Source organism: Pleurodeles waltl, chromosome 3_1 (assembly GCF_031143425.1).
Source record: "Pleurodeles waltl isolate 20211129_DDA chromosome 3_1, aPleWal1.hap1.20221129, whole genome shotgun sequence".
NCBI classification, from domain to species: domain Eukaryota; kingdom Metazoa; phylum Chordata; class Amphibia; order Caudata; family Salamandridae; genus Pleurodeles; species Pleurodeles waltl.
In genome coordinates this window covers 777649280-777674039 of record NC_090440.1, presented here as the reverse complement: position 1 = coordinate 777674039, position 24760 = coordinate 777649280, and the positions used below count along the sequence as shown (strand labels likewise).

At 42.6% G+C, this 24760-nt stretch overlaps 1 protein-coding gene across 2 annotated transcripts in view; it reads right to left on the bottom strand.

Annotated features, from left to right (window-relative positions):
- Positions 1-13402: 13402 nt before the first annotated feature.
- GALNT18 (polypeptide N-acetylgalactosaminyltransferase 18) overlaps positions 13403-24760 on the bottom strand; it is a 1605564-nt gene continuing 1594206 nt past the window's right edge. Inside the window, exon 11 of one of the 2 annotated variants that reach the window (XM_069223602.1) lies at positions 13403-13833. In XM_069223602.1, the coding sequence (XP_069079703.1) occupies positions 13687-13833 (147 nt within the window). In that variant the 3' untranslated portion in view covers positions 13403-13686. The remainder of the gene's footprint in view (positions 13834-24760) is intronic. The other variant, XM_069223603.1, reaches the window with a different exon arrangement.

The following is a 24760-nucleotide window of genomic DNA, read 5'->3' as shown; positions in this document are numbered from 1 at the left end:
CCCCTACTCCTCCTGGGGCACCAACTGGACTCTGCTCCGGCGTCTACGCATTCGTCCTGCTGCTGGCTCTGATTGCCTCTCTGTGGGGCTGGGCCCTGGGGTTGTGTCAGCTGCCCCCCTGTGCATGTTCGTCCATGGACCCTGGTGGTGTCCTGCTGGTCCCAGCAATTTCAGCAGCAGCCTCCTGCAGTGTCTCTGGCCCATGCTCCCCTCCCTGCCTGGTGTCACTGCTGGGGGTGTCTTGTGGGAGACCTGTGGGACATAGGGGATGCACTGTCAGTCTCTCACATCTGTTTTATGCCTCATAATAAACATTTGCCTATATTCTGACTACTGTACTACATTTCCCATAATGCACTATTCTAGAGGTTGCTAGACTGGAATGGAGCTAGTCTGGTGGTGCCTGCTGATGTGTACTGGGAGAGTGTGCATACTGCATTTGTGGGTGTCACAGCATATCTCAGGGTACTCACTTTTGGATGTCCCTGGCGCTGAACTGTCCACTTCGCCCATGCCAATGATGGCCTCGGGCTCAAGGTTCTGCTCAACCATTGCTTTCATGGCTGTGGGTGATGGGATCGTGGATGGGCCTCCTCCGGTGCCCCTCATCTCTCTCAGCCGCTCTGCAACCCTCTCCTTTGTCCTAGAGCGCAGGTCTGCCACCATTTCCTAATTTCCTCAAGGGTGCAGTGGCTCACCCCTATGGCATTTATCTTTTCCTGGATCTGCTGCCATATCATTTTCTTTTGAGTGTCTGGGACACTCATGGCTGCCTTCCTAAATAGTTGGTTGTGGTGCAGACAGCATTCCTCTGTCAGCACCTCCAGCTCTTTATCTGAAAATCTAACCTTCCTTCTCCTACCAGTACTGCCTGTCTCCTCCATTGTAGCAGCAGCTCCTCTCTCCTGGGTGTGGCACAGCAGTTTGGAAAGGGTGTGGTCCTCCCAGGTGTATTTGATGACTTCCTGGTTCTGATGTCATCACCAAGAGCCAGGAAGTGGGTTTCCAAACTGTTGTGCAGCACCTGCAGGCAATTTGCGAGTCAGTCGCAATTTGCGACTCCCTTCTTGCAATTTGCGACCTCGCTTTTAGCGAGGTCGCAAATAGCGACCTCGCTAAAAGCGAGGGTCGCAAATTGCAGTGCAACACCTATTCGACTCGCAAATTGGTAACTCAATTATTTCTTGGATTTCATTTTGCGAGTCGGAAATAGCAATTCGCATTGAGTCTCTATTTCCGATTCGCAAATTTTTACCTACCTACAGCTGGAACCTGGTTACCTACAATGATGAAGTGCTGCCGCCTCAAATCCAGCAGTCTCATTACTTTGCGTGACTCCTTATGACATGGTGCCACCAACAATGGTGTATGCTCTAATTTTACTAGCCTCCTGAGTACCTCCGTCTCACACACTCTAAAGGTGCCCTAAGTGCCATCACATGGAGACATCCATGGACTTAGGGGCAATTCTCCTCTGCTAAATAGGGAGTACCTGTTTAGGCTGTAGGTTGTTCAATCTTGAACCATAAAAGGACCTTTCCCCGCTTGTGCTCCCAACCCTAATTCATATTTCCAAATATAGCAAATAATGTACACATCAGGGACAACTGTAGACAACCACTCATGCAGTTTCTTTTAGCCAGTGGCTTAGCAGAAGATGAGAGGGATGTCACATTCGTTGTGGAAGCCCACAATGGATATAGGACAGAAACATTTTATTCCCGGATCAGCTTTCCTGACGCATACAGAATAGCAAATGTACCACAACAGTACAGAGCTTACCAGCACTTAGAGATACGACTTTCTTATCAAGAACACCAAAACCTGTGCAATGGCACTGCTCCACATGTAATAAAACCCATAAAATTAGGTCCTTTAAGCAATGATGGACCAACGTGGAAAACACTTGACACAGATATACACATCTTAATGCGCATGCAAATAGCTGATGTATGCACACTTTACAACAAGCTAGTAGCAATATATAGATGAATAATACGATTTGTGATGCAGACTTTTTACACCGCCCCAGCAAGGGCTGCTCAAGCTGTTCATCAATTGGCTGTCCCGGGAATTAATCCACAAACAGTACACTCAATAATGGGAAAAGCACTCACAGAGCGGGAGTAGGTTCTGTTCTGGATTGCAGGAAAAACAAATCAGCTGGAACCAGTGTTTCCTTAGATGGGACCCCAAGACAAGCATAGAAGTCTCACCATGTGCTTGCCATTTGGCATGGTTACCTCAACAGAGAACTGTAATACTCGGGATTCAGTCTTCACCGTAATTTACAAAAATGGGGGTACCCACAAAAAAAGAGGTACTTCTTCACAGATACCTATAGGGATTAATCTGTGGGTTTCAGATATAAGGGTAGTATTTGCATTTCTCTGGATGCATAGATATTGCCTGATGACAATATCCAGTTGTTATTTGTATACTGCCTCTAAAACCAGTCTACCCTTTTTTAGGAGTCTTTCCTGAGCCTGTACATTTGCTTACTGAGGCCACCTTCAGCCATGGGCAATCTGCCTTCCTTAAACATATGCATCTATACCACAGTGGATGCCCAAGTTGTCAACTAAAAAATGTCTGATTTACTGATGAGACACATCCTTGAGACCAGGATTGTGACGGGTTTTAGGAGAAATCAGAGTCACCACCTTGTGACCTGGATGTTTGCCTGCATCGCTGACACAGAGAGGTCCAGTGACTATCACCAAGGTTCTCCTGTCCAGAGGAGTAGGCCCGCTTTGACTGAGAGGCTTACATGTTGTCAACACTGCTAAGCCCAGAAGAGTACCTCCATCCAAAGAGAGCTGCTATTGCCTTTAGGACCCTGCTGTGTAGTCTGCGCCTGCCTAAGTCAAGCAGGGCAGTCACGATACTCAACCCCAGCTGGCAAACTTCCAGTGAACATGGAATGAGAGCAGATGGCTAAACCATGACCCAATTCAGTCTAGCGAAGTGGTGAGAGACTGAACACTAATATAGACTTAAAGAGACTAATAATTAGGGAGGAGAAGCATTGCACCTGCACTGTTTTCTACACCTGTACCACAATAGTATACAGGAGGGGCGGAAGGGAGGCAGAACGAAGAAAGGCAGTCTTCCTAGCTGGATTGGCCTTGTACAAATACATCAGGTATTCTATACTTTTATGTTAATATCTGGGATTGAATTATTTTCCAATAAATTACTTTACTTGCTAAGAGAAGCCTTGGGCTTGCCAATCATGTTATTTAGTTGCTGGGTATCTGTTGAGCTCTGTGCCTGGGGTACCCCCTTAACAACTCTGCAGGGAAGCCTGTGACTACTCTATAATTATCAGTAAGATCCAAATGCTAAAAAGGCTGTACGTGGCCCAGTTTGAAGAGTCATAGTAGAGGCAAATGACTCCAGCCCCCATGACAATAGAGCCTCTGCCTCCTCCCTGACCTCCCCCCCCCCAAAGAGAGTCTGATGCCAGGCTTAACTCTGGGCTCCTAGTTTCCCTAGACGTGTCATGGATTGTCACAGGTGCTCTTCCCTCCTTCTATTCACCTATGGACATGATTATTATTGGATGCCCCTTCCCCTCTTTACACAGGTTATTGTCACTAAGGATGCCATTCCTGCTGGACAACAGGAATCATGCCACCCAGGATTGTGACTGTCACATGTGCTGCCCAGTTGGTTTTCCTCATCACCAGCACAGCCAGTGCTGTCCCCATGCAAGCATCCCATTTGAGGGAAAGGCTGCAGTGGGATTCGAGGATGTATTGCAGGATTCAAAGACTCCACGGTTTATAAAAAAAACACAGTCAGGGTGTGGTCAAGTCATGGTTTTTCTCTCTGTTCATATTGGCCAAAAGTCTTATGAGCCTGCCATTTCACCTATTAATGAAAGGATTAAACACTGCCAAAAAATCTAATATGATTTTAATATTTCCAGATTCTTTACAGTAATAAAATAATTACATCAAACTATATAAGTTATTCTAAACCCTGCAGCTTTAATCCAAACACACAAAACTAGAAGTAACAAAAGAAGAAACATTGTTTTAGTGGCATCCCTAAAGAAAAAGCAAATCAGGCAGAATGATCTTTGCCCAGTCTTTGTAGCTGCAATCTTGTATAACAAAGTTACATTGCATTGACCCCTTCAGTAAGAAATACAAATGACTCATTCTCCCTCTCTTTTCCTTTCAGTGAATGCCATTTTAGTTTGTGGTTGTGCAGTTATTTATCTGCATATGTATGTTTACAGTGATGAGGGCTGGTCAGTTATTATAGGTTTAAACCTAAAATAGGATAGCCTAAACATTACACTTAATCGCAGTACCCCCGGACTAAGTATGACATAAAAGCAATTTATACAAAACCGGAACTACTCTGAGCGCACCATCTTGTCTGAGATAGAGATATGTCGAAGACCAAGCATAGTGCAAAGTTTAATATTACAGAGTGTTTTGTTATACCTTTCTGAATGTATAATGTGCCAGCAACATTCTAGAGGCCAGATGTACTTAAAAGTGGTGCAGTGCGGAGCTGCGCCAACATTTGCAGCGCTGCAGCACTTTAGGAATGCATGGATGTGCCGTATTTACTGAAATGCGGCTCACACCTGTATTTCCCCCTGCGCCGACGTTAAATTTAGCTGCCAACGCAGGCATCCTTGCACCATAGTGCACGGGTGTCTGCGTTGAGGGGATAAATTGTTAATGTGCTGGGAGGTATCCCTTCCTGCACATAAACAATCATCCATGGCCTCTTGCTCTTCGTATGTGTGCTGCAGAATGCAGCATGCATAGATAACGCAAAAACGAGGAGGAATAAAAGTATTCTTCCTCATTTTGCCATGCTAACGCCACCCATGAGATGGTGTTAGTTTTTGTGCTGCCTCAGATTCACACCTTTTAATAAATCTATTGCAGTGTCAAAAGCAATGGGTGTTGCAGTAAAATGCCCACAGCAACACCCATTGCACGACCCTTCGACGCAGAAAACTGCGTTGGAGGGGGCCATTTTTACAAGGTGTCATTAAGCCACAAACAGTGGCTTAGCGCCAACTTGCAAATGTGGCGCATTGCACAGCACCATCGGAGCGTCACAAAAAGTGACGCTCTGGTGGCGCTAGGGCCTTGTAAATCTGCCCCAGGTTTTTATAAATGAAGCCCTTCAGGCATTTCTGGGTTGTATTAGGGGCATTTCTGGGTTGTATTTATTGTCCTTTAGATAGATTATATTTTAATCTACTCCAGTACTGAGACAGAAAGTGGAACAGATGTGGGTTGTTCTTCAACTTCTACATTAGCTAAGCTTACAAAATGTATTTTCCATATTACAAATGTTGAATTTCTAGGTTTCTTTATCACCACAGCAGAGATAGGAATGGACCAAATAAAGATCGAAGCTATTATGAACTGTTCTTTACTCTCTTGTTTCAATCAAGTCCAAAGTTTCCTAGGCTATGTGCATTTCTACAGGAGGTGTAGTTTTAGCTTCAATAGTATTGTTGCCTCTATAACATATCTCCTGTGGAAATTAATGTTTTTTTCTTTGACCCTGGAAGCAGAAGGCACTACTCAAAGCGTGAAAGAGGGTTTCCAGTCAGTACCTGTGGACAGACATCAAGATATGCACTTCCATATGTGGGGGAGACTAACACTTCCTAATTTGAAATTAGTCTAGTATTATCACAACTGGACTCCAAAACTGGATAACTTCATCCTGTGGCATTTCTTTCCAAAATGCTGCTTCCTGCTGAATACAAATATATAAAAATGGTAAATAAACTGTTAATCATTTATGAACATTCCAAGAACAGAGATATTACCTCCTAGGGGCCTACCATACTGTGGCCGTTTATTCAGACAACAAACTACGCTTTGTATGCACAGTAGAAGCATTTTCACCCATCAATTTAATAAGATGCCTTTTTACAGTGAGGTTGAGTTTGTTATAACATATAAACAGGAACATGAAACAGCAAAGTGGATGCTTTGTCTAGGCTAGGTGCCTCAGATGATGAATCACAGAACAGCACCCCCTGATTATCCTCCCAAAAAAAACTGGGATATGTGCAATAGCCTTGGAAAAATGTCTTGATGGTGTCCACTTTGTCTCTGTTCAAATAGATCTCTTGGACTGGCTGCTAGATCCAGAAACCACAATTTGAAATGACCTGTAGTTCAAAAAAGAAGTTTTTTAAGTACCTTCCCGAATTTGTGCCAAAACGGACTTTAATCGTGTCATTCCACAACCCTGGCAGGATGTCCAGATATTATAAACATCAAAATGGATCTTGGCAGCATTGCTTTTGCTGGCAAACCCAGGGTTAAGATGCACAGGTGATTATCCAGAACTGCACGATCCGCACCTATAAAAAAAGTACACATTCTTGATCCCACTGGACTGCTACATCCATGACCTGTGCCTCTTTCCCACTGGCACACTAGCTGTAAGGACTTCATAATTAATTTGCCCCCAATGTGTGGCCACACCATCATCTTCAAAGTTGATATATTAACCAAAAAGGTGCATTTCCATCTCATCTGTAAGGCACCCAGTGCAAAGAAATTGGGAGATATTGTAATTTAGCAGATTTTATGATTACATGGGGTTACTGCTGCCATTATTTCAGACAATGGCTCTTAGTCCATGGTATATCTCTGGTGTATGTTATTGACATCATTAGAGATTGATGTCCATTTGCCCTTTGTCTATCATCCGCAGAGTGAAAGACAAACAGAACAGGTGAAACAAATGATAGAACTGTTCCTACAATGCTTACTAACCATCTGTAACAACAACTGGGCAGAAGCCCTCAATCTTGCTGAGTTTGTCTATAATGACAACACATTTGGCTATGGGGATTTTAACCTTCTATTGCTAGCATCGGTATCACCCAAAATCCATTCCCTTGGAAATGCAGAAGGAGAATCAGAAGCCCTCTGTGAACCAAACCTATCAGCATCTGCATGACATTTTGGATCAAGATGAAAAAAATATTCATGTTGCCATGATCACTTACCAAAAGCAGTCAAATAAACATTGAGAACTTGCACCTCAATATAAATGTCATCATTAAGTTTGTATTTTTACTAAGCACGCGCTGTTACAAGGGTCAAGAATGCTACAGCCATGCTTTTGATTTCTCTTTCTCATAGAACATATCATTAACCCAAAGGCTGCTAAGTTAATTCTGCCATTGATCTCCTGGTACATCCTGTTTTTCATGGCTGATTGCTCAAGCCCAATAATTCACATGTTACACCTGATTCACATCTTTCTCCAGAACACCTTGATGGTCATGTGGAATATGAGGTGAAAACCATTTTGGACTTCAGGTGCATCAGAGGGCAATAGAATTACCTGGTAGATTACTATATGTCATGTGAGCTAGCTGGGCATGTCCATGCTCCATGTGTGGTTTCTCTATTCCAGTCTTGCCACCCAGACAAATATTGGTCTTTGGGTAGCCTTTAGAGTGATATACAGTCATGGCTTGCCACAGATGCTCACTCCTATTCCAATCAACCGTGGGTTGTAGGCAATACTGGCCATCTCTTACACCGTTCACCTCTTGATAAGGGCATTCACACTCGGGATATCATCCACACAGTATGACATGAGTTATTTCACCCAGTATTGTGTCTATCACATGTGTACTGCCCACTTGTTACCATTTCCCCTCACCATTGCCAGCACAATAAGTCCTGTATCATGCAGGCTCTCTAACACTGTGACCAATAAGCTTCATCTGAGTGACATGCGTTATGTAGTGACTGAGTATGGTTAGAGGATCTCCTGCAAGGTTCATTGATAAGGAGTTGGAAGATCTACAGCAAAATTAGAGTACACCCAAGACTCAAGGTTCCTGCTATCTGTAAAAGCCACAACCCAGGTGCTTGGCTTTCCTCTCTGCCGGTGAGAAGTAGACACTACTTTCACTCTGCTCTTTACCTTTGTTCCTTTGCTTGAGTTCAGCTCTTCACCTGTGTTCCTGCCTCTCCAGTTGAAATAATCTTCAACCCAGACAAAGGTAATTTTCCTCGAGGTTTCCTGTTTGTAGTTCTTCTTGAAATTTCTTCTGCAGTATCACCTCAAAGACTGTCTTTGCTTCCTTGGAATTATTCAACCACTTCCAGCGTTATCTTTAGAGGCCTTAGCTACACGCAGTAAAATATTACCTGTTTAGATTATGGGGCTCCTTTCCATTCCCTATAATGCCCCTTTCTCCCACTTCCTGACATTTTGTCACACTCTCAAAGTTCCACTGTAACAACTGTCTTTTGGACCCCCACAGTGTTATATGCAGATCATATTTAAATGTTTGGTTCTAGTTATTTTTTTGAGTTGTAGAGTATTAACAACTGCTGTGAGATATCAGAACAAGAAAAGTCTCATGCCGACTATGTTGGCTCCATCACACTGGTACTGTGCAATTAATAAGCTTAATGTCTACCACAGTGCATCAGTTACCAATATAAATCTTGTGTTTGTCTAATATCCTGTGGAATGTTTCCATTCATGAGAAATCCATACGAATAAAAACTGTGTGTGGATGTAAGAACAGAATAACAGTAGTATTATATTCTGTTTAGTATAAAAAATATGTTGCCTGTGAGAGACTTTAGAAAAACCTTTGTACCTCCATCTGATGAGATGAGCTGTGTGACTACAAACTGACGTTTGCTGTGTACCTTCTCACATATCACTATCCCTCTTGCCCTCTCATCGCAGTGAGTGCCAATGGCAGCCTTTGACATGTTCAGCATTGTCAATTTGCAGGAGATTGGTGAGTGTGGGAAGAAGATTGGTGAGCTCCAGATCATTTCCACAGGCCAATGATGGCTTGTGTATGATCAGTATACCCTATAGGCCAAACACATCCTTTGAGTTGTCTTTGGCAGTGGTATGCAATCCTTGTGAAATTTAAAACATAAGAAGGGTCTCAATTTTGAGCTCCGTTGGGAAGATGATATAGTCACTTGGCTGTTTCTGTGGGGGTTTGCTGCTGATGAAAGTTTTGAGGTTTGTAAATCTGAGAACCCTTCAAAAAAATATGTGGAATATTTTTGAGATCTGACTGGACACCTTGCTATTAAGATGTTTTCCAGCTTTGCTGAACACACATTTAAATTGGAGTGAATGGACTACACCCAGCTGCTGACACAAAACACACTTTTGCAACCTCCGAGCCAAAATCATTTATGAATATCCTAATTAGTATTATGATCTATCCTTTTCTCCAATATCTTTTATATGTATATGGACTTTGGTACTATGGCATATTTATCTATGTTGAAACAGAGCACTGTGCAAGCCAAGCTATTAACTATACATAAGTGTGGTCAGCCATTAAACATAATATAATGTGAATTTGTGAAGCATACATTAACATGGAATGATATCTTGGCGATGAAATAACAGATGTATATTGTTACCCGACTCGAAGGTACTCACTTTACTGACATCAAAAGAATGAAGGCTGAGTAAACACATCAGGTTTTGAACCTGTGCCCAAGAGGTCAAACAAAGGTCCCTGCAGTGAATGCATTTATTAACTGAGTCATCAGACCTGCCCATATTCTAATGTGATGGCCTAAATCCTTTAGTGATGATCCACTTGATTGGGATTGATAGCATCATATAGAACACTGAACTTCTATATAATAACCCACGCTCTCATATCATGAGCAACAGTACCATGACATTGTCCATGATCTCTCATGTTAGAACACTGAGCCTCATTACACGGCTGGCAGTCTTGAGACCGCCACCCTTGTGGTGGCGGTCAAGGCCTCTGCTGCTGTGGTGGTCCGAACGCCACATTAAGGGGCATATTTATACTCTGTTTGCGCCAAATGTGCGTCAATAATTTTGACTCACATTCAGCGCAAACCGTGCACCGTATTTAAACTTTGATGCCCGAGCCCGCGGACGTCAAAATTCTTCCATGTGCATCATTTTTTGGATGCGGGAAACTGCCTTGCGTTAATGGCATGCAAGGTATGTGTTCCCGTCCAAAAAATGACTTTAAGGCCTGTGCGTCTTATTTATACTCCCGCGTCATTTTGAAGCACAGGAGGGGGCAGGCCTTAAAAAATGTGCACTGTTTTTTAACACCTGGGTGAGGGCAGAGGGCATGGTCTCTGACCATGGAAGCCTTCCAGAGGTGCCCTTCCCTGCCCCCAGGGACACCCCCTGCCACCCTCGCCCATCCCTGTAGGACGCCCATTGATGGGGGGCCCATCCCAGGTAAGTACAGGGAAGTTGAGGTAAGTATTTTTTTAAATTTTTTTAAAGTGGCATAGGGGTGCCTAACTTGGGTCCCCCTACATGCCACCGTGCCCATTGGGCTAGGGGGCATGACTCCTGTCTTTGCTAAGACAGGAGTCATTTCAATGGGGGTTGTGCGTCAAAAAATGGCGCAAGTCCGGTTTGAGGCATGATTTTTGCCTCAAACCTGACTTGCACCATTTTTTTATGCACAACCCCCATTTTCCCCTATGCCGGCGCTTTTTACTCTGACCAGTCTGCAGCGCCATCTAACGTCATTCCTTAAATAAGGCACCCGCATGGCGCGTAGGAATGGTGTTAGCCGGCGGTAACATTTTTGACGCAAACCAGCGCCGGCGCTGGTTTGCATCAAAAAGTATAAATATGGGCCTAAGTCCCTGGTCGTTAGACCGCCCGGGTGCCCCGTCTCCGCAGGGGTCAGTGATCCTGATGGGCTGAAGGTGGCGGAGATTGAAATCAGCCGGGTGGCCTTGCATGATTATGACCTGGTTCTCCTCTAGCCTTTTCATGGCAGTTTTACCACCATGAAAAGGCTGGTGGAGAAAAGGTGCAGGGGGCCACAAGGGGACACCTGCACTGCCCATGTCCGTGGCATGGACAGTGCAGGGGTCCCCCTGCCCAGCACCCTCGCGATGTTCACTGTCTTTTTCGAAATAGTGCTGGTGCACCCTGCAGATGACAGCTTTGCCGCTGGCTCGATTACGAGCTGGAGACAATGTTGCTGCCACTTTCCTGCTAGGCTGACTGGCAGAAACCATGATTTCTGCCAATCAGCCGAGGGGGAAGGTTCTAATGGCTCTGTCGAAGAGGTAGCCAGTGTGGCGGCAACCTCCATGTCAGAAGTTCGGTGGACGGGTCTTTCCGTCCGCCAAACTCCTAATTAGGCCCATAGTGTTGTATTAGCAGTCATATTCATGCGATACCTAATGCTCTCATCAGATCACTCATGTGTCGATCATGATGACAATTGACAATGTGTGGAGTGACTCATTTTAGACACTGACAGATACACTTTTCTTATGCCTAATTCGATGAATTGTTAAAGTCATTGCCTAGAGCCATCTTTACATGATCTACCATTGTAACCGTGGATGGAAATAAAACTGAGTAACAGTGACTCTAGTGATGGCTGAGCTCCAAAGTCAAAGTAAGGGTAGCAGAAGTAAAGTTGAGGAAAAGTTGACTCTCTGAGTCCAAAATAGAACAACAGAACAATCATCTACAAAAATAGGATCAATTAAAAATCAGAGGATGCTATCTTATTCAATTTGAAACGGGCCTAAATGCTCATTCTCTGGGCAGTTAAGACTTGGTATAAGAAACAATATTTACTAATAAAGCCCTCACCCACACCAGGTGGAATGTTTCACCATTTGGCTTCACCGCATCATGGATGTAAGTCCAGGTTGGGCTTTATTTACGATATTGTGTCACTAGACTAACTGGGAATGATAGTGAGGTTTCCAATAACCTATTACATTTTTTAATCTTGACGTTAGTGTGAGCCATAATTACGTTTTTTTAACTCACCATAACCGTTTTGATTGGTGGCCCTTGTGTCTTACTCATTATGGTAGCATGGATGTTGAACAAACTTAGCTCATCTGAGAAGGTATCAAGAGCCTGAGTAAGGCCCATCATAGATGTGTCCAGGATGAGGAGCAGTCTTCTTATGTTGCATTCACCTAGTGTGGGTGAAAGGTTGGTTTCCTTTTAGTATTATGCACTTGTAATAGGGAGTTTCTTTACTTTATTATCATCTGTTAGTTTCCCTCATCAGAGAAAAACTGCACAATCCATATTTTACAATACTAGGTGTTAGGGGCTAGTGTTTGTAGTTAACAGTCTTATTATGGGGGTAATCACAATACACCCAAATAATTAACTTTCCTCTCACACTGTCCATTTCAGTTTTGAATCAGAATGGGCCAACATACACCATGAGTTACTTCAAATATTTACTGGCAGGCATGTGCCTCTGCAGGACCCAGGTAAAAAGTGTCTTGCTGGGTGTAGTCTCTTCTCTGGCCACCACTACTTGTGGGACACTAGAACCAAGTGAGCAAGTACGAACTATGGATGTGCACCTATGCTGCTTTGTAGTCAGCATAATCTGTGTTGGTATCAGCCTCCACTCTCTACTTTGTATACTTATTTACCATGTTGAGGAGCATAGTCACATCCTTAATGATCTTTCGGTTGGACTGGTGTGCTGTCATCTTTCCCTCTAAGAGATCAAGGAACTCGTCAGATGTCTCTGACATTATCAGACATTGTGCTGGTGTAAACAACTCCCAGGAGTTGAGAAATGGGGAGCCCACAGAGCTCGGCTCTGGATTTGCTGCCTACTTGTGCACCAACTTATCCTTTTCAAGTAGGTAACCATCCTACCCTTGGAAGATTGCATTATGTGACTGGCCCCCTTTCTGAGGGGTGGTAAGAGAACCACTGCTTAAAGCCTACCTAGTCGGGTGCCAACCCTTTGCCTATAGACCAATGCATGCTCTAAATGCACATGTACTTGGTGAGGCATAGTAAGTGCTGTTTTCTTCTTTTGTCATGTAAGGCCTCCGTTCAACTAAGGGGATCCTCCCAATTGAATTCAGCAGTTGAGGATTCACAACAGTGTTACAGCAGGGGTTGTGAGACAATTCTGGAATTATAAAAATGCGTAGAAAAATGAAAACGTGGTTAGTACAGGACTATTTGACCATTTTCTGCACTTCCCTCAGGTTCTGAATATACCCCATAATTCCTCATGCAGCTAAACAAGAAGAGCAAATCAAGGATAATCATGGTGGTACAAACACTCCTTTTAAACTTGAAACACTGCTTTAGTTTATACCGTTGAGCCCTGAATATGTTACCTTTAAAGATGCTAATGTACTATTAAGGTAAGAACAGTGTGACTCATTTTTTTGCCAAATGATCCAGATGGTCTAACATTTGGAGAAATATTATCAAGCTACCATTCGTTGTCTGATGCTCATTAGAAAGTTAATTATAACTGGATGCAAGTAGACAGAACATTTTTGCCAGCTGCCTTGTACTTATAATACTGTTTTAATATTTAAAAAAAAACTAACCTATTTAAAAAAAGACAAATACAATGATGCATTATCAATAAAATTTTATATTCAGCATTATAAATATTACCCTTATCCCTATTTACATTTGCAAAATAGTTTAATAAGTTCTACCATCACCCATCATTCATCATCTTTCTATAAACCCAAGGAAAATGATTCGAAATAAAAATATCTATTTTTTTAGCCCACACACTTGACTGTTCACACTCGCAAAATAAAAAAGGAAAACAAAAATACAGCAGGCGACATTGCAACTTTTGCTACACGGTAGCAAAGGGATCACGTTTTGCGGAGGGTCCTCAGGGAAGAGTTAGGACGATAGGCTTCTCAGGACATTGGTTATGCTCCAGTGCTGACCGTTGCATTTCTGAAGCACCAGCTGAAATCCAAACTCATTGTCACCGTTCTCCTGCAGCTCCAGGCATCGTTTCGATTTTCTGTTCTGTATTTGTCCTCCCTAGAAAATGAAGAAAAAAAACACTTAAGTCCCAATTTATTTAGGTCCTCCTCTGTAATACTCTGTGCTTTTTAGCAGCTTCCAGTAATAGCTAAAATAATCTGCATTTTCCTGTACATTTGCTCATGCACATGTAGTAACTTACAAGTGTCACATTTTACTGCTGTGACATCACACCTTTGAAAATGTTTATACTTTGCAGCAATGAAGATTTTGTAAATGGTTGTTTACTGCAATAGCACCTATGGTTCACACAGATCAGTGGTACCTTTACTCCCTGTGGCGTACTGCTGCCCACAGGTTTAAATGTACGACTTTTAGAACATGAAATACATTGCCACTAGTAGGCCTGGAAAGCTACTCCCGTAACAGCTTTCCAGGTGCAATGCTGGGAATCTCAAGTGACAGCTTTTTTTTCCCTCTATGCGAAAATAAAGGTTAAAACTTTGCAAACCACTGTATACAGGTACTTCTTAATTTTTTCTCCAAATTCCCTGTTGAGAAAAACCTTCGCGAAATGCCCTTCCATGTCTGGGGGTGTTTTTCCCAACCTGGAAGGGAAGTGGTGCCAGCTCTTTTCTGGAATAAATCTCTGACCTTTTCCAGAGTCCAAAGAGTTTGAAAATTACATCACAATCACAAGTCTGTGGGAGATCCCAAATGTTCAAAGTAATCTATGTTTTAATCATCTTACTCCCCACCTTTTGTTTGGGGTTTACTACTCATAATTTGATGCAGCCATGATGTACATACCACAATAGTACAATCATTTACATCTCACAGGTATTCTTTTTATGGATAGCTTTCAGGGGCACATTGGTCAATTTTCAACTTCAATATAGATCTTCCATGTTGCAACAATATTCTTTATTTCCAACAATATTTGACTCATCCCCAGTTTGTGGGTTTACTTTCTATGCACTAGTATAATTTTGTAATATGTTTTTTTTTTGTAGTTAAAGATTACCTACTTACATGCTCTTAAAATTCCTAACATTGAGCAGCCAATATCAACAGCAAACCTTTTACCAACGATTTAACTTTATAACCAAATATGTCACTGTTTCCCCATGGTCTCTGAAGACCTGGAGGAGGCGAGGGAAGACATAGGTCACTCTGTTTAAGAGCCTTGAAAATTAGTTCTATTTTTCACTGTTTAATCCCACAGCAGATCAATACTGTTTTCAAAGCGGAAAAGGAAACAACTGCAGTAACTGCTCACAAATTATCCGTAGTTGAATGATAAAGGATACCCAAATTTTATTTTTAGGTTCGAGATTCAGAAGAGGGTTTATGTGACAAAAGTAAATATTAGTTACTCCACCTCGACCTTCATTACCTCCTTCCTTGCCTAACGTCAAAAGATCTATAGCACACAATATGGGGCGTCATTTCATAATACTTATTTATTATTTTTCATATCAATTTTTAATATTTTATTTACTCCTCAATTTATTCAATACTAAATAAATAACTCATTATCAAAATTAATTTCCAAAACTAATTTATCAAATTGTACAATTAGCTTCTAATTCCAATCATTTTCGAAATGAAAACGATGAATCTTGAACAATATCAATAGTCCCTAAGACACAGTGTACATCATACTTCTTGAATTCGTCTCATACTGTTGGTCAGTCTCTAGTGAACACAAGAAAACAATTTTTCGATGCATGTTTTGGTCGCTGCTGCTCCATACGGCCAGCTTTTTGAGGAACATCATCCAATTAAAGTACTTTGAACTCAACAGGGTCCAAGGCTGACTTTTTCCACAATACAATGAAACTAATAAATTAACAATAATCTAGTCACAGATTATTATTATATTATAAATAATTGTAGAATGAGTCAACAACCTGACTACAAGTGATTCCCAGAAACAACAGCACCAAAAGGTTGTGCTGCACCCTCAACACTGAAAACAAGCACGAGTTTAAACAGAGAGAAAAAGAAAAATGAAAGTGTCCATACCATTCACCATGCATTCACTAGCTACAATATAGTGCTATTTACTCACTTCCAGAGCAACTATGCTAACTGTAGGAAAGTAGCCTCTTCCTATCATGGTTATCCCCACTTTTGGCCTGATAGTGAGTGTGTGTCAGTGTGTTTTTACTGTGTCACTGGGATCCTGCTAGCCAGGACCCCAGTGCTCATAGTTTGTGGCCTAATGTATATGCCTGTGTAGTGCCTAAATGTGTCACTGAGGCTCTGCTAACCAGAACCTCAGTGCTTATGCTCCGTGCTTTTAAATGTGTCACTGTAGGCCAGTGACTTCATTTACCAATTTTAATTGGCATACTGGACCCCCCTTATATGTCCCTAGTATATGGTACCTAGTTACCGGGGCATTGGGTTTCCAGGAGATCCATATGGGCTGCAGCATTTCTTTTGCCACCCATAGGGAGCTCAGACAAACCCTTACACAGGACTGCCATTGCAGCTTGCGTGAAATAGTGCACACACTATTTCACAACCATTTCCACTGCACTTAAGTAACTTATTAGTCATCTACATGTCTAACCTTCACTTGCTGAAGGTTAGGTGCAAAGTTACTAAGTGTAAGGGCACCCTTGCACTAGCAAAGGTGCCCCCACATAATTCAGTGCCATTTCCCCAGATTTTGTGAGTACCGAGACACCATTACATGTGTGCACTACATATCGGTCAATACCTATTTGTAGCTTCACAATAGTAACTGGGAATATGGCCATGTAACATGTCTAAGATCATGGAATTGTCCCCCCATTCCAAATGTGTTATTGGGGAGCCAATTCCATGCATCCTGGGGGCTCCACCATGGACCCTCAGTACCGCTAAACCAGCTATCTTAGGCTTGCACTGCACCTACAGCTGCTGCCACTGCACCCAGACAGGGTTCTGCTCTCATGGGGTCTGGGCAGCCCAGTCCCAGGAAGGCAGAACAAAGCATTTCCTCTGAGAGCAGGGTGTTACACCCTCTCACTTTGGAAATAGGTGTTACAGGCTGGGGAGGGGTAGCCTCCCCAAGCCTCTGGAAATGCTTTGAAGGGCACAGATGGTGCCCTCCTTTCATAGACCAGTATACACCGGTTCAGGGACCCCTTCTCCCCTGCTCTGGTGGCAAACTAGACAAAGTAAAGGGGAGTAACCATTCCCCTGTCCATCACCACCCCAAGGGTGGTGCCCAGAGCTCCTCCAGTGTGTCCCAGATTTCCGCCATCTTGCTTTGCAAGGTGTGGGGGCACTCTGGAGGCCTCTGAGTGGCCAGTGCCAGCGGGTGACGTCAGAGACCCCTCTTGATAGGTCCTTAGCTGATACCCCTCTCAGGGCTATTTAGGGTCTCTCCTGTGGGTTCTCTTCAGATTCTGCTTGAAAGTTTCCTTCAGGAATCCTGTGCAACAACTTCAGACTCTTCTGACCACGGATCAACCACAGCCTGCTCCAAGAAACGCTGTAACTGCAACAAAGTTTCTACAAGAGACACTTTTCTTCAGCAACCTCAGCTCCAAGTCAGCAACTGCAACAGTTTCCACAGTGTGCATGCTCTGGGGACTCCCTGTCTTGATCCTGCACCAGAAGGACCAAAGAAATCTCCTGTGGAGTGACAGAGTCACTCCCTGCTCCAAGCAGGTGCCTTCCAAGGCGACGACTAGTACACTGGGACTCCTCTCACAGCGACGAGCGTGCTCTTAAGGACACAGAGGGAGGACATCATCGACATAGACTGTCCTGAGGTCCTGCTGATGCAATTTGGAGGAGGTAAGACCTTGCATTCCCCGCGAGCGACAGTACCCCTGTGTACTGCGTCTTCTTCACCTCCTGAGGCCTCTGTGCACTCTTTGTAAAATTCCTTCTTGCACTACCTGGCCCAGGTCCCCAGCACTCCTTCCTGCAATGCTCAACTAGACAGGCAGAAAACCTATTTAGTAGGGGTGTGTAAATTTTTTATTTCGCCGGCTGGACTGGAGAAATTTAGTAATTCAATGTTACTCTTGTAACATGGAACTACTAGTAAATTCTCCAGCTTGGCTCTGGAACTAATCTGCACATACATCATGCTGTAGCCATGCAAAGGAGAACCCGAAGTGCCATGATGTTCATGAATAGATTGTTTCAAAAAGTTAATCCTGCCTGAAGTCTCCTTGCAACCAGCACCCAAATACTGCGCAGTGTCCATGTCAGAGGTTTGGAGGTACATGAATTCAACCTTACCTGCAACACCACTAAGCAAAAGGAGCAGATCAAAATGTGCACATCAACCCTTTGTCTTGTTTTAGAAGCTATTCCAAGCAATTTGCTCTGAATCACAAGAGCCAATGCCAAGACTCGAACTTGGTTTTCTAGTACCAAAGATATCAGCTCTGCCCTTAGTGCCACCATCTCCAGAGCATTAACAAATTCACTTGTTTCAGCCTCTAATAGCAAGATAATTTTTTTACAGCCTGGGAAATCAGTTAAGTAGCTCAAAAATAAATAAAGATTTTGGCTACCAATGGCGAAAATATACAGAGTAGTGTTACCATGAAGATTGAGAAAAAGGAAATAGTGCTATCCTTTGATGATTTGAAATTATCTACCAAGGCCGTGGTAATTTCATGAAATATTGAGGCATTTTTGCAGAAATACCACAACAAACATCGATGACAAGTCATTATCTGATTGGCTAATGACTACCTTCAGAATAGTTAAAGGCAGCCATGTTGTTTTTAGGTACAGTTTGCCTGTGTTCTGAATCACGCCTTTAGATAAAGGTAAGTATTAGGTTTGATACTTTATTAAAGTGGTAACAATTAGGGAAAATTATTTTTAAGTTTTCATATATTTTTTAAAAATGTACAGGGTACTTAGGTACTTCCTCGGAAGTACCACTTTGCTTAAAATAAATTACAAAAAAATTAATGTTAAAAATACTTTCTACTGCAGTATACTTCACATAGTGTACTACAGTGTATTTTCTATTTTAGCAAATTGTAATGTACACAGAAAAATGAATCAGAGTGCTGCAGTAATACCTACAAATTACTTTGCTACTTCAAAAAAATGTGCAGTTCCATGTAAACTGCTGTAAAATATATAGAACATTCTAAACACATTTTTCTAGCTATTACTACTTTAGTAATGTTGTAATAGGTAGGGAAAAACAATAAAACCTACTACTTACCTATATCTAAAACCCTAACCTAGTGAAACACAAAGCACAACCAAACTGTGCTGAAACCTTTATAGCAGCCTTTTATGTTTGATAAACACAGCCATTACCTAATTACATACAGCCTTCTCATCCGCATCTGCAAACGTACAGCAGTATATTGTGGCACATAGATATTTTGAAACTTATACCTTTAACATTTACACTGTTTATGTATACATACAACCAAAATTTGCACCTCAGAATGTGTATTCCTGCCAAAATAACATCTACATTTGTCTGCACACTTTCGCACTATATCTGTTTCAATTACCACATGCAACTCTGGCACTCCACGCCACTCCACTTTATGCTATTACACTCTACGCTACTTCACTCTACGCCACTCCACTCTACTCTATGCCACTTCACTGTGCATTATTGCACTCTGCACTACTCCATTCTATGATACTCCAGTCTACGCCATTCCACTACCCATCCCTCACTCTACGTTACTCCACTGTGCACTGTTCCACTATACGCAACTCCACTATACAACACTACACTCTTGCTATTCTACTGTATGCCACTCCATGGTACACCTCTTCAGCGTACAACACTGATCTGTATGCTATTCCAATGTATGCCACACCACTGTACAACACTCCACTATGCCACTTCACTCTACGACAATCCACTGTACACTATTACCCTGTATGCCACTCTATTCTATACACCTCTACTTTATGCCACTCTACGCTGGCCAACTCCACTCTGTGCCATTACACTGAATGCTATTCCAGTTTACACCACCCCTCTCTATGTTATTCCGCTGTATGCCCCTAGACCCTATGGCATTCCACTCTACGCCACTAAACTCTATGCTATTCCATTCTACGCCACACCATTCTACACTATTAGATGCCACACAACTACACTCCACCCCAATGCACTGTAATGTACTCCACTCTACAACACACTGCTATTCCACTTTATGCCAGTGCACTCTGCCACCCCACTCTTTGCTACTTCAGTGTACGTCACTCTACTGTGTAATGCTCCACTCTACCCCACTCCACTGTACTCTACTCAACTGTGCATAACTCTACTGTACACCACTCAACCCTATGCTTTTCTACTTTATGGCACTCCAGTCTATATCATGACCATAATACGCCTCTCTACTGTACCCTATCTCACTGTATGTCAAACCACTATATGCCACTGTACACTATGCCATTCCATTGTAACCACACTACTCTACTCCATTAGACTCTGTGCTACTCCACTCTTTGCCACTCCATTCTATGCTAATCCAGTCTACACCACTGCACAGTCCACCGCTACATTCTAAGTTACTCCAATGTACGCTATTCCACTGTACAGAACTCCATTGTGTGACACTTTACTCAAAGCTATTACACTGTAAGCCACTTCAGTGTATCTTATTCCACTGTACACCACTCCATTGTATGCCACTGAACTATGCACCACTACATTTGATGCTATTTCAATGTACACCACTACACTTTACAGCACTCTGATGTTTGCAACTCCACGCGAATCCACTAGACCCTACTCTACAACACTCTATACCACTCCAGTCTATGGTATTCCACTGTACCCTACTCCACTCTATGTCACTCCACTCTACTACACTACACTTGATTACACTGAACAGCACTAAACTTTACCACACCACACTCTATAACATTGTTGTACCCTATACTTCCCCACTCTCCACTTAACAACACCCTACTGAATGACTCACAGCACTACGATTCGAAACACGGTTTTATTAAAAATTTAAAAACATTTCAATTTAATAAAAAACAAAGGTTATAGCTGTGTTATAGTAAGGACAACTTTAATTATTCTTTCTATGCAACCCACACCAACTGTACAAACTTTCGAAATTCTAAAGTTATAAGTATATTTTAAATTTTGCGCCTCATGAGTTATAAGTTACTTTTCTCAGTTTTGCACCACCTTTAATTTGCTATACATGACACACCTCGGCACACCACTGCCATCACTCGCCACAGTACATTAACTATAACTCACCTCTTCTCCATGCTCTGGCTGCACCCTAGTAGATTATACAACTTTTAGCATATCAAACCATAGCAGTCATAGGAATACTTATTGCATCTTAAATGTCAATTTCTGAGAACACAGTGTATGGTAGAGCAGCAAGTTATTGTTAATGAGGTGTGGCAACTGACACAACAATGCATACACATGCTAGATTGATTGACTGATTTGGGGGAATGTAATTGAGGACTCAGCCCTATTTTATAAACCAGTTCAATTCACTTTATATCAATTGACCCAGGACTGTCAAAAGCATGTTATTTTCTTGGATATAATGTGCTTAAACTGCAATTCACAGTGTTTCTCATTCCAGAGGTGTCCGTTCATTAGTTTAGATGCTAACGGACTAGAGCAAAAGGCTCAACACAGTTTTGTTCATAGGTCTGGGTAGGTCTTCATATATGCATTCGATCTAATGAAGAGCAAACCAAGCTGGTAAGCAATGAAGGGCTGTATCTGGTAGAAGGAAAACTAGGAATCACGCTTCACATATACGTAGTGTGCAGTTATAAGCAACAGCAATAGGGATTCATTCCTCCATACAAAAAAAAACATGTAAATATGTGAAATTATAAATGACAGAAACATGAGATCACTCCTCTTCGACACAGGCAGAAGACATAAATCATGTCAAATCATTAATGGCAGAGCAAGGGAACCAATCCATTTCACATAGAGAGAAGACATACAACATATGAAGTTACAAACAGCAGAAACATGGATTCACTCAATTAACACACAGAGAGAAAAGATAAAACCTGTGAAGTTACCAACAACAGAAAATGAGATTCTCTGCCATTCTGCACAGAGGGAAGACATAAAACACATTAAGTTATACACAGGGGAAACAGGGAATTACTTATCTTTGACAAATAGAGAAGTCATTAAACATGTGAGACCATAAACATAAAAAATTCGGAATCACTCCACCTCTGCACAGAGAGAAGATTGAAAACACATGAAGTTACAACCAACAGAAACAGGGAAATTCTGCACTTCCACACAGACAGAAGACACAAAAGATGCGAAGTTACAAACAGCAAAAGCAGGGAATTATCTCCTCCTCCACACAGAGACAATGCAAATAACATGTGAAGTTATAAGAGGCAGGAAAAACAGGGTATCACTCCTGTCAGAACCCCCTTATAAAGTCCACAGGGAGGTTGAGGTCATTTAACCCATGATGTCCAGTGGCTCGACTTGCTATTGCTCCTGAGCAACTGGGCCAAGTACTTCTTCTGCACTTAACCACTTGACTCTCAGCGGTAGTATGGATTGCACAAGTCTAAGGCTTCATGTGGTGGGAAGGTGGTTGTAGGGGATGAACACACTAAAAAAACCATTCAATAGCAGGAATAAATGACTGCCCAGTCAAATACTCGTTTTTATGAACAAATTAGTATTTATATGCAAACACAAAGTCAAATATGGCATACACAAATAATACACATAGCCCCCTTAGGTCAGACTCTTGTGTTCAGGATCCTGAGTCACACTTCCTTCTCTCTAATGGTAGTGTTTATTTCCCATCAAATACAACAGATCCCTCAGAAGCTATGGGAAGCTACCTTGCAATGGGAATGAAACCTAGGTGCCCAGGTGGAGAGACCCTTATAACACTCTACATCACTTTACACATTTTCTTTTGCTTATTTTAATGTTTTAATTTTTCTTTAACAATTTCCAAAAAGCTTGTCTCATTACTTGATATTTCTTTTGTTTCATGGTACCAACTTACTCACATTGTATTCAAAAGGCATAAACAAGTTGAACTTCTTTGCAATAATTTACACAGACTTACAAAATGTTCAAAATAAACTCGCACAAAATACACAGAACAATGTCAATAATCTTTAAAAACTATCACACACCCCCATTCCTCAATCCTATCCCACTCACATACTTGTCAACCCATTCATACCACATCCTATGGATAGTACACAACCCTAGTTCAGAACTACCCATACACACCCACAATGGAGTCTGTTCTTCCTTCTCCTTCGTTTGTGGTGTCAGCCAACTGGGTTTGAATTTGTCAATGCAAGTTTTGGTGTTTTTGCGTAATTCATACCACCTTCATCAGGACCAAAACCCCTTTAAATTAATTTAAAATGTTGTGAGAGAAATTGTAGCAACACCCAGATTAAGCCCCAATATCAGTGAGAGTCTTCTGAGTCCCACTCCGGCTTTCCCAAAGTCAAAAGTGTTCCAGTGCCTAAAGCACTATGATGCAGAACAAGTTCCGCTGGGACCTCAGCCCTGAAATCTGTCTTCCTGCTCCTGCAGGGGCTGGACTACCAGAGTACCAAGGAGCGTTCTTCCATTGGTCATCACAGATGGCTGCAGCAGCTTCTGGCGGTAAGTTGCACTCTCTGCTTTGAAGGGGCAACTGCTGTTTGTCCATGGTGCTTCCGCCGATGACACAGTAGAATCATATGATCATTTTCAGAGCAGTCATCTCCTCACACCTTGTTATGGGAATCCACACACCATGATTCCCCACTGGCCCGGTCCATACCCAAGCCCTCTCCTTTTCCTCGAAAGGCACATTGGTGTTGGCAAACAGACAGGGACTGGTGCTTCAGGCTTTAGGACAGGTGATCTTGGATTTCCCCTGGGTGATATCCCCTCACCCTGCTTTGAAACTGGCAGACTTTAGCCCCCAGACGTGGCCGTAAGTAGAAGTCTTGCAGAGCTTCCCCTCCTTGACATACAGCCCAACTGACTGTTTGGTAATTGACAAATTTGGGGCCCTTGAGCTCCCCTTCCTATCATTCATTTCAAGATACCAAATGTGATTTAATGTCTGAGTCTTTGAGGTTTGTGCTGGGGGTCTGCTTCTTTTTGAAGTCCCCACTCCTCTGTCCTGTCCATTCTCCAGAAAGCAGTGTGTCAGAGCAGGAGCAACTCCAAATATGATAAACCCCACAACATAGGCCTATGGGAGTGACCAGAGGTTTCCAACTCAATGTCAGCCACAGTGATACCTGCATCAAAGGGTTAGCCCAGGACCCCAGTGCTACTCCCTATGATGCTGGTAGCAGCACCATCTCCCCTCTACGATGTGCTCAGATCCCTTTGCAGTGACATTTCTAAGACTCAAAAGCACCCTTTATAGTGCAATGAAGAGCTTGGCTCTTCCTTCCTCCAGTGTGTGTCCCACCCAGTTCTCAGGAATTTAGAAATCCACAAATCTGTCTGGGGAAATCCTCTACCTCTTCATGCTCTTCCAGTAGACCCTGGTTCTCCCAAAATAGAAACCTGGAGTATTTCATGTATTGTACCACTCACAAGCACACAGCACATTTATGTAACAACATGTGAAGTGCACCATACTACATAGTGACTTGATTTAAGCCCAGGGTGAGTTAAGCACACAGCAATAGATCACTACCTGAGTAGGCTTAAAGGCATCACTCCAGTGGCACAGGTAAAAAGGTCTATTCACTACTACTGATCACTAGACGGTATGGTACCACCATTATGCTGTGTTACTTAACTCCTGGTAAATGCAGTAGCTTGTCACCATCATAAGGATAGCATTTTGGGAGCAACTCGAGGTCTAACAAGACTGCAATCCACAAGACAGACCTATGTCATGCTGCATCCCCATGATCGTTGTTCGCCCATGGCAAGAAAAATCCGAACCATGGATCCAGATATCTTTGTAGTGCTGGGGCACACGGAGCAGGGGTACACACACATCACCATGCAAGGGCTTTT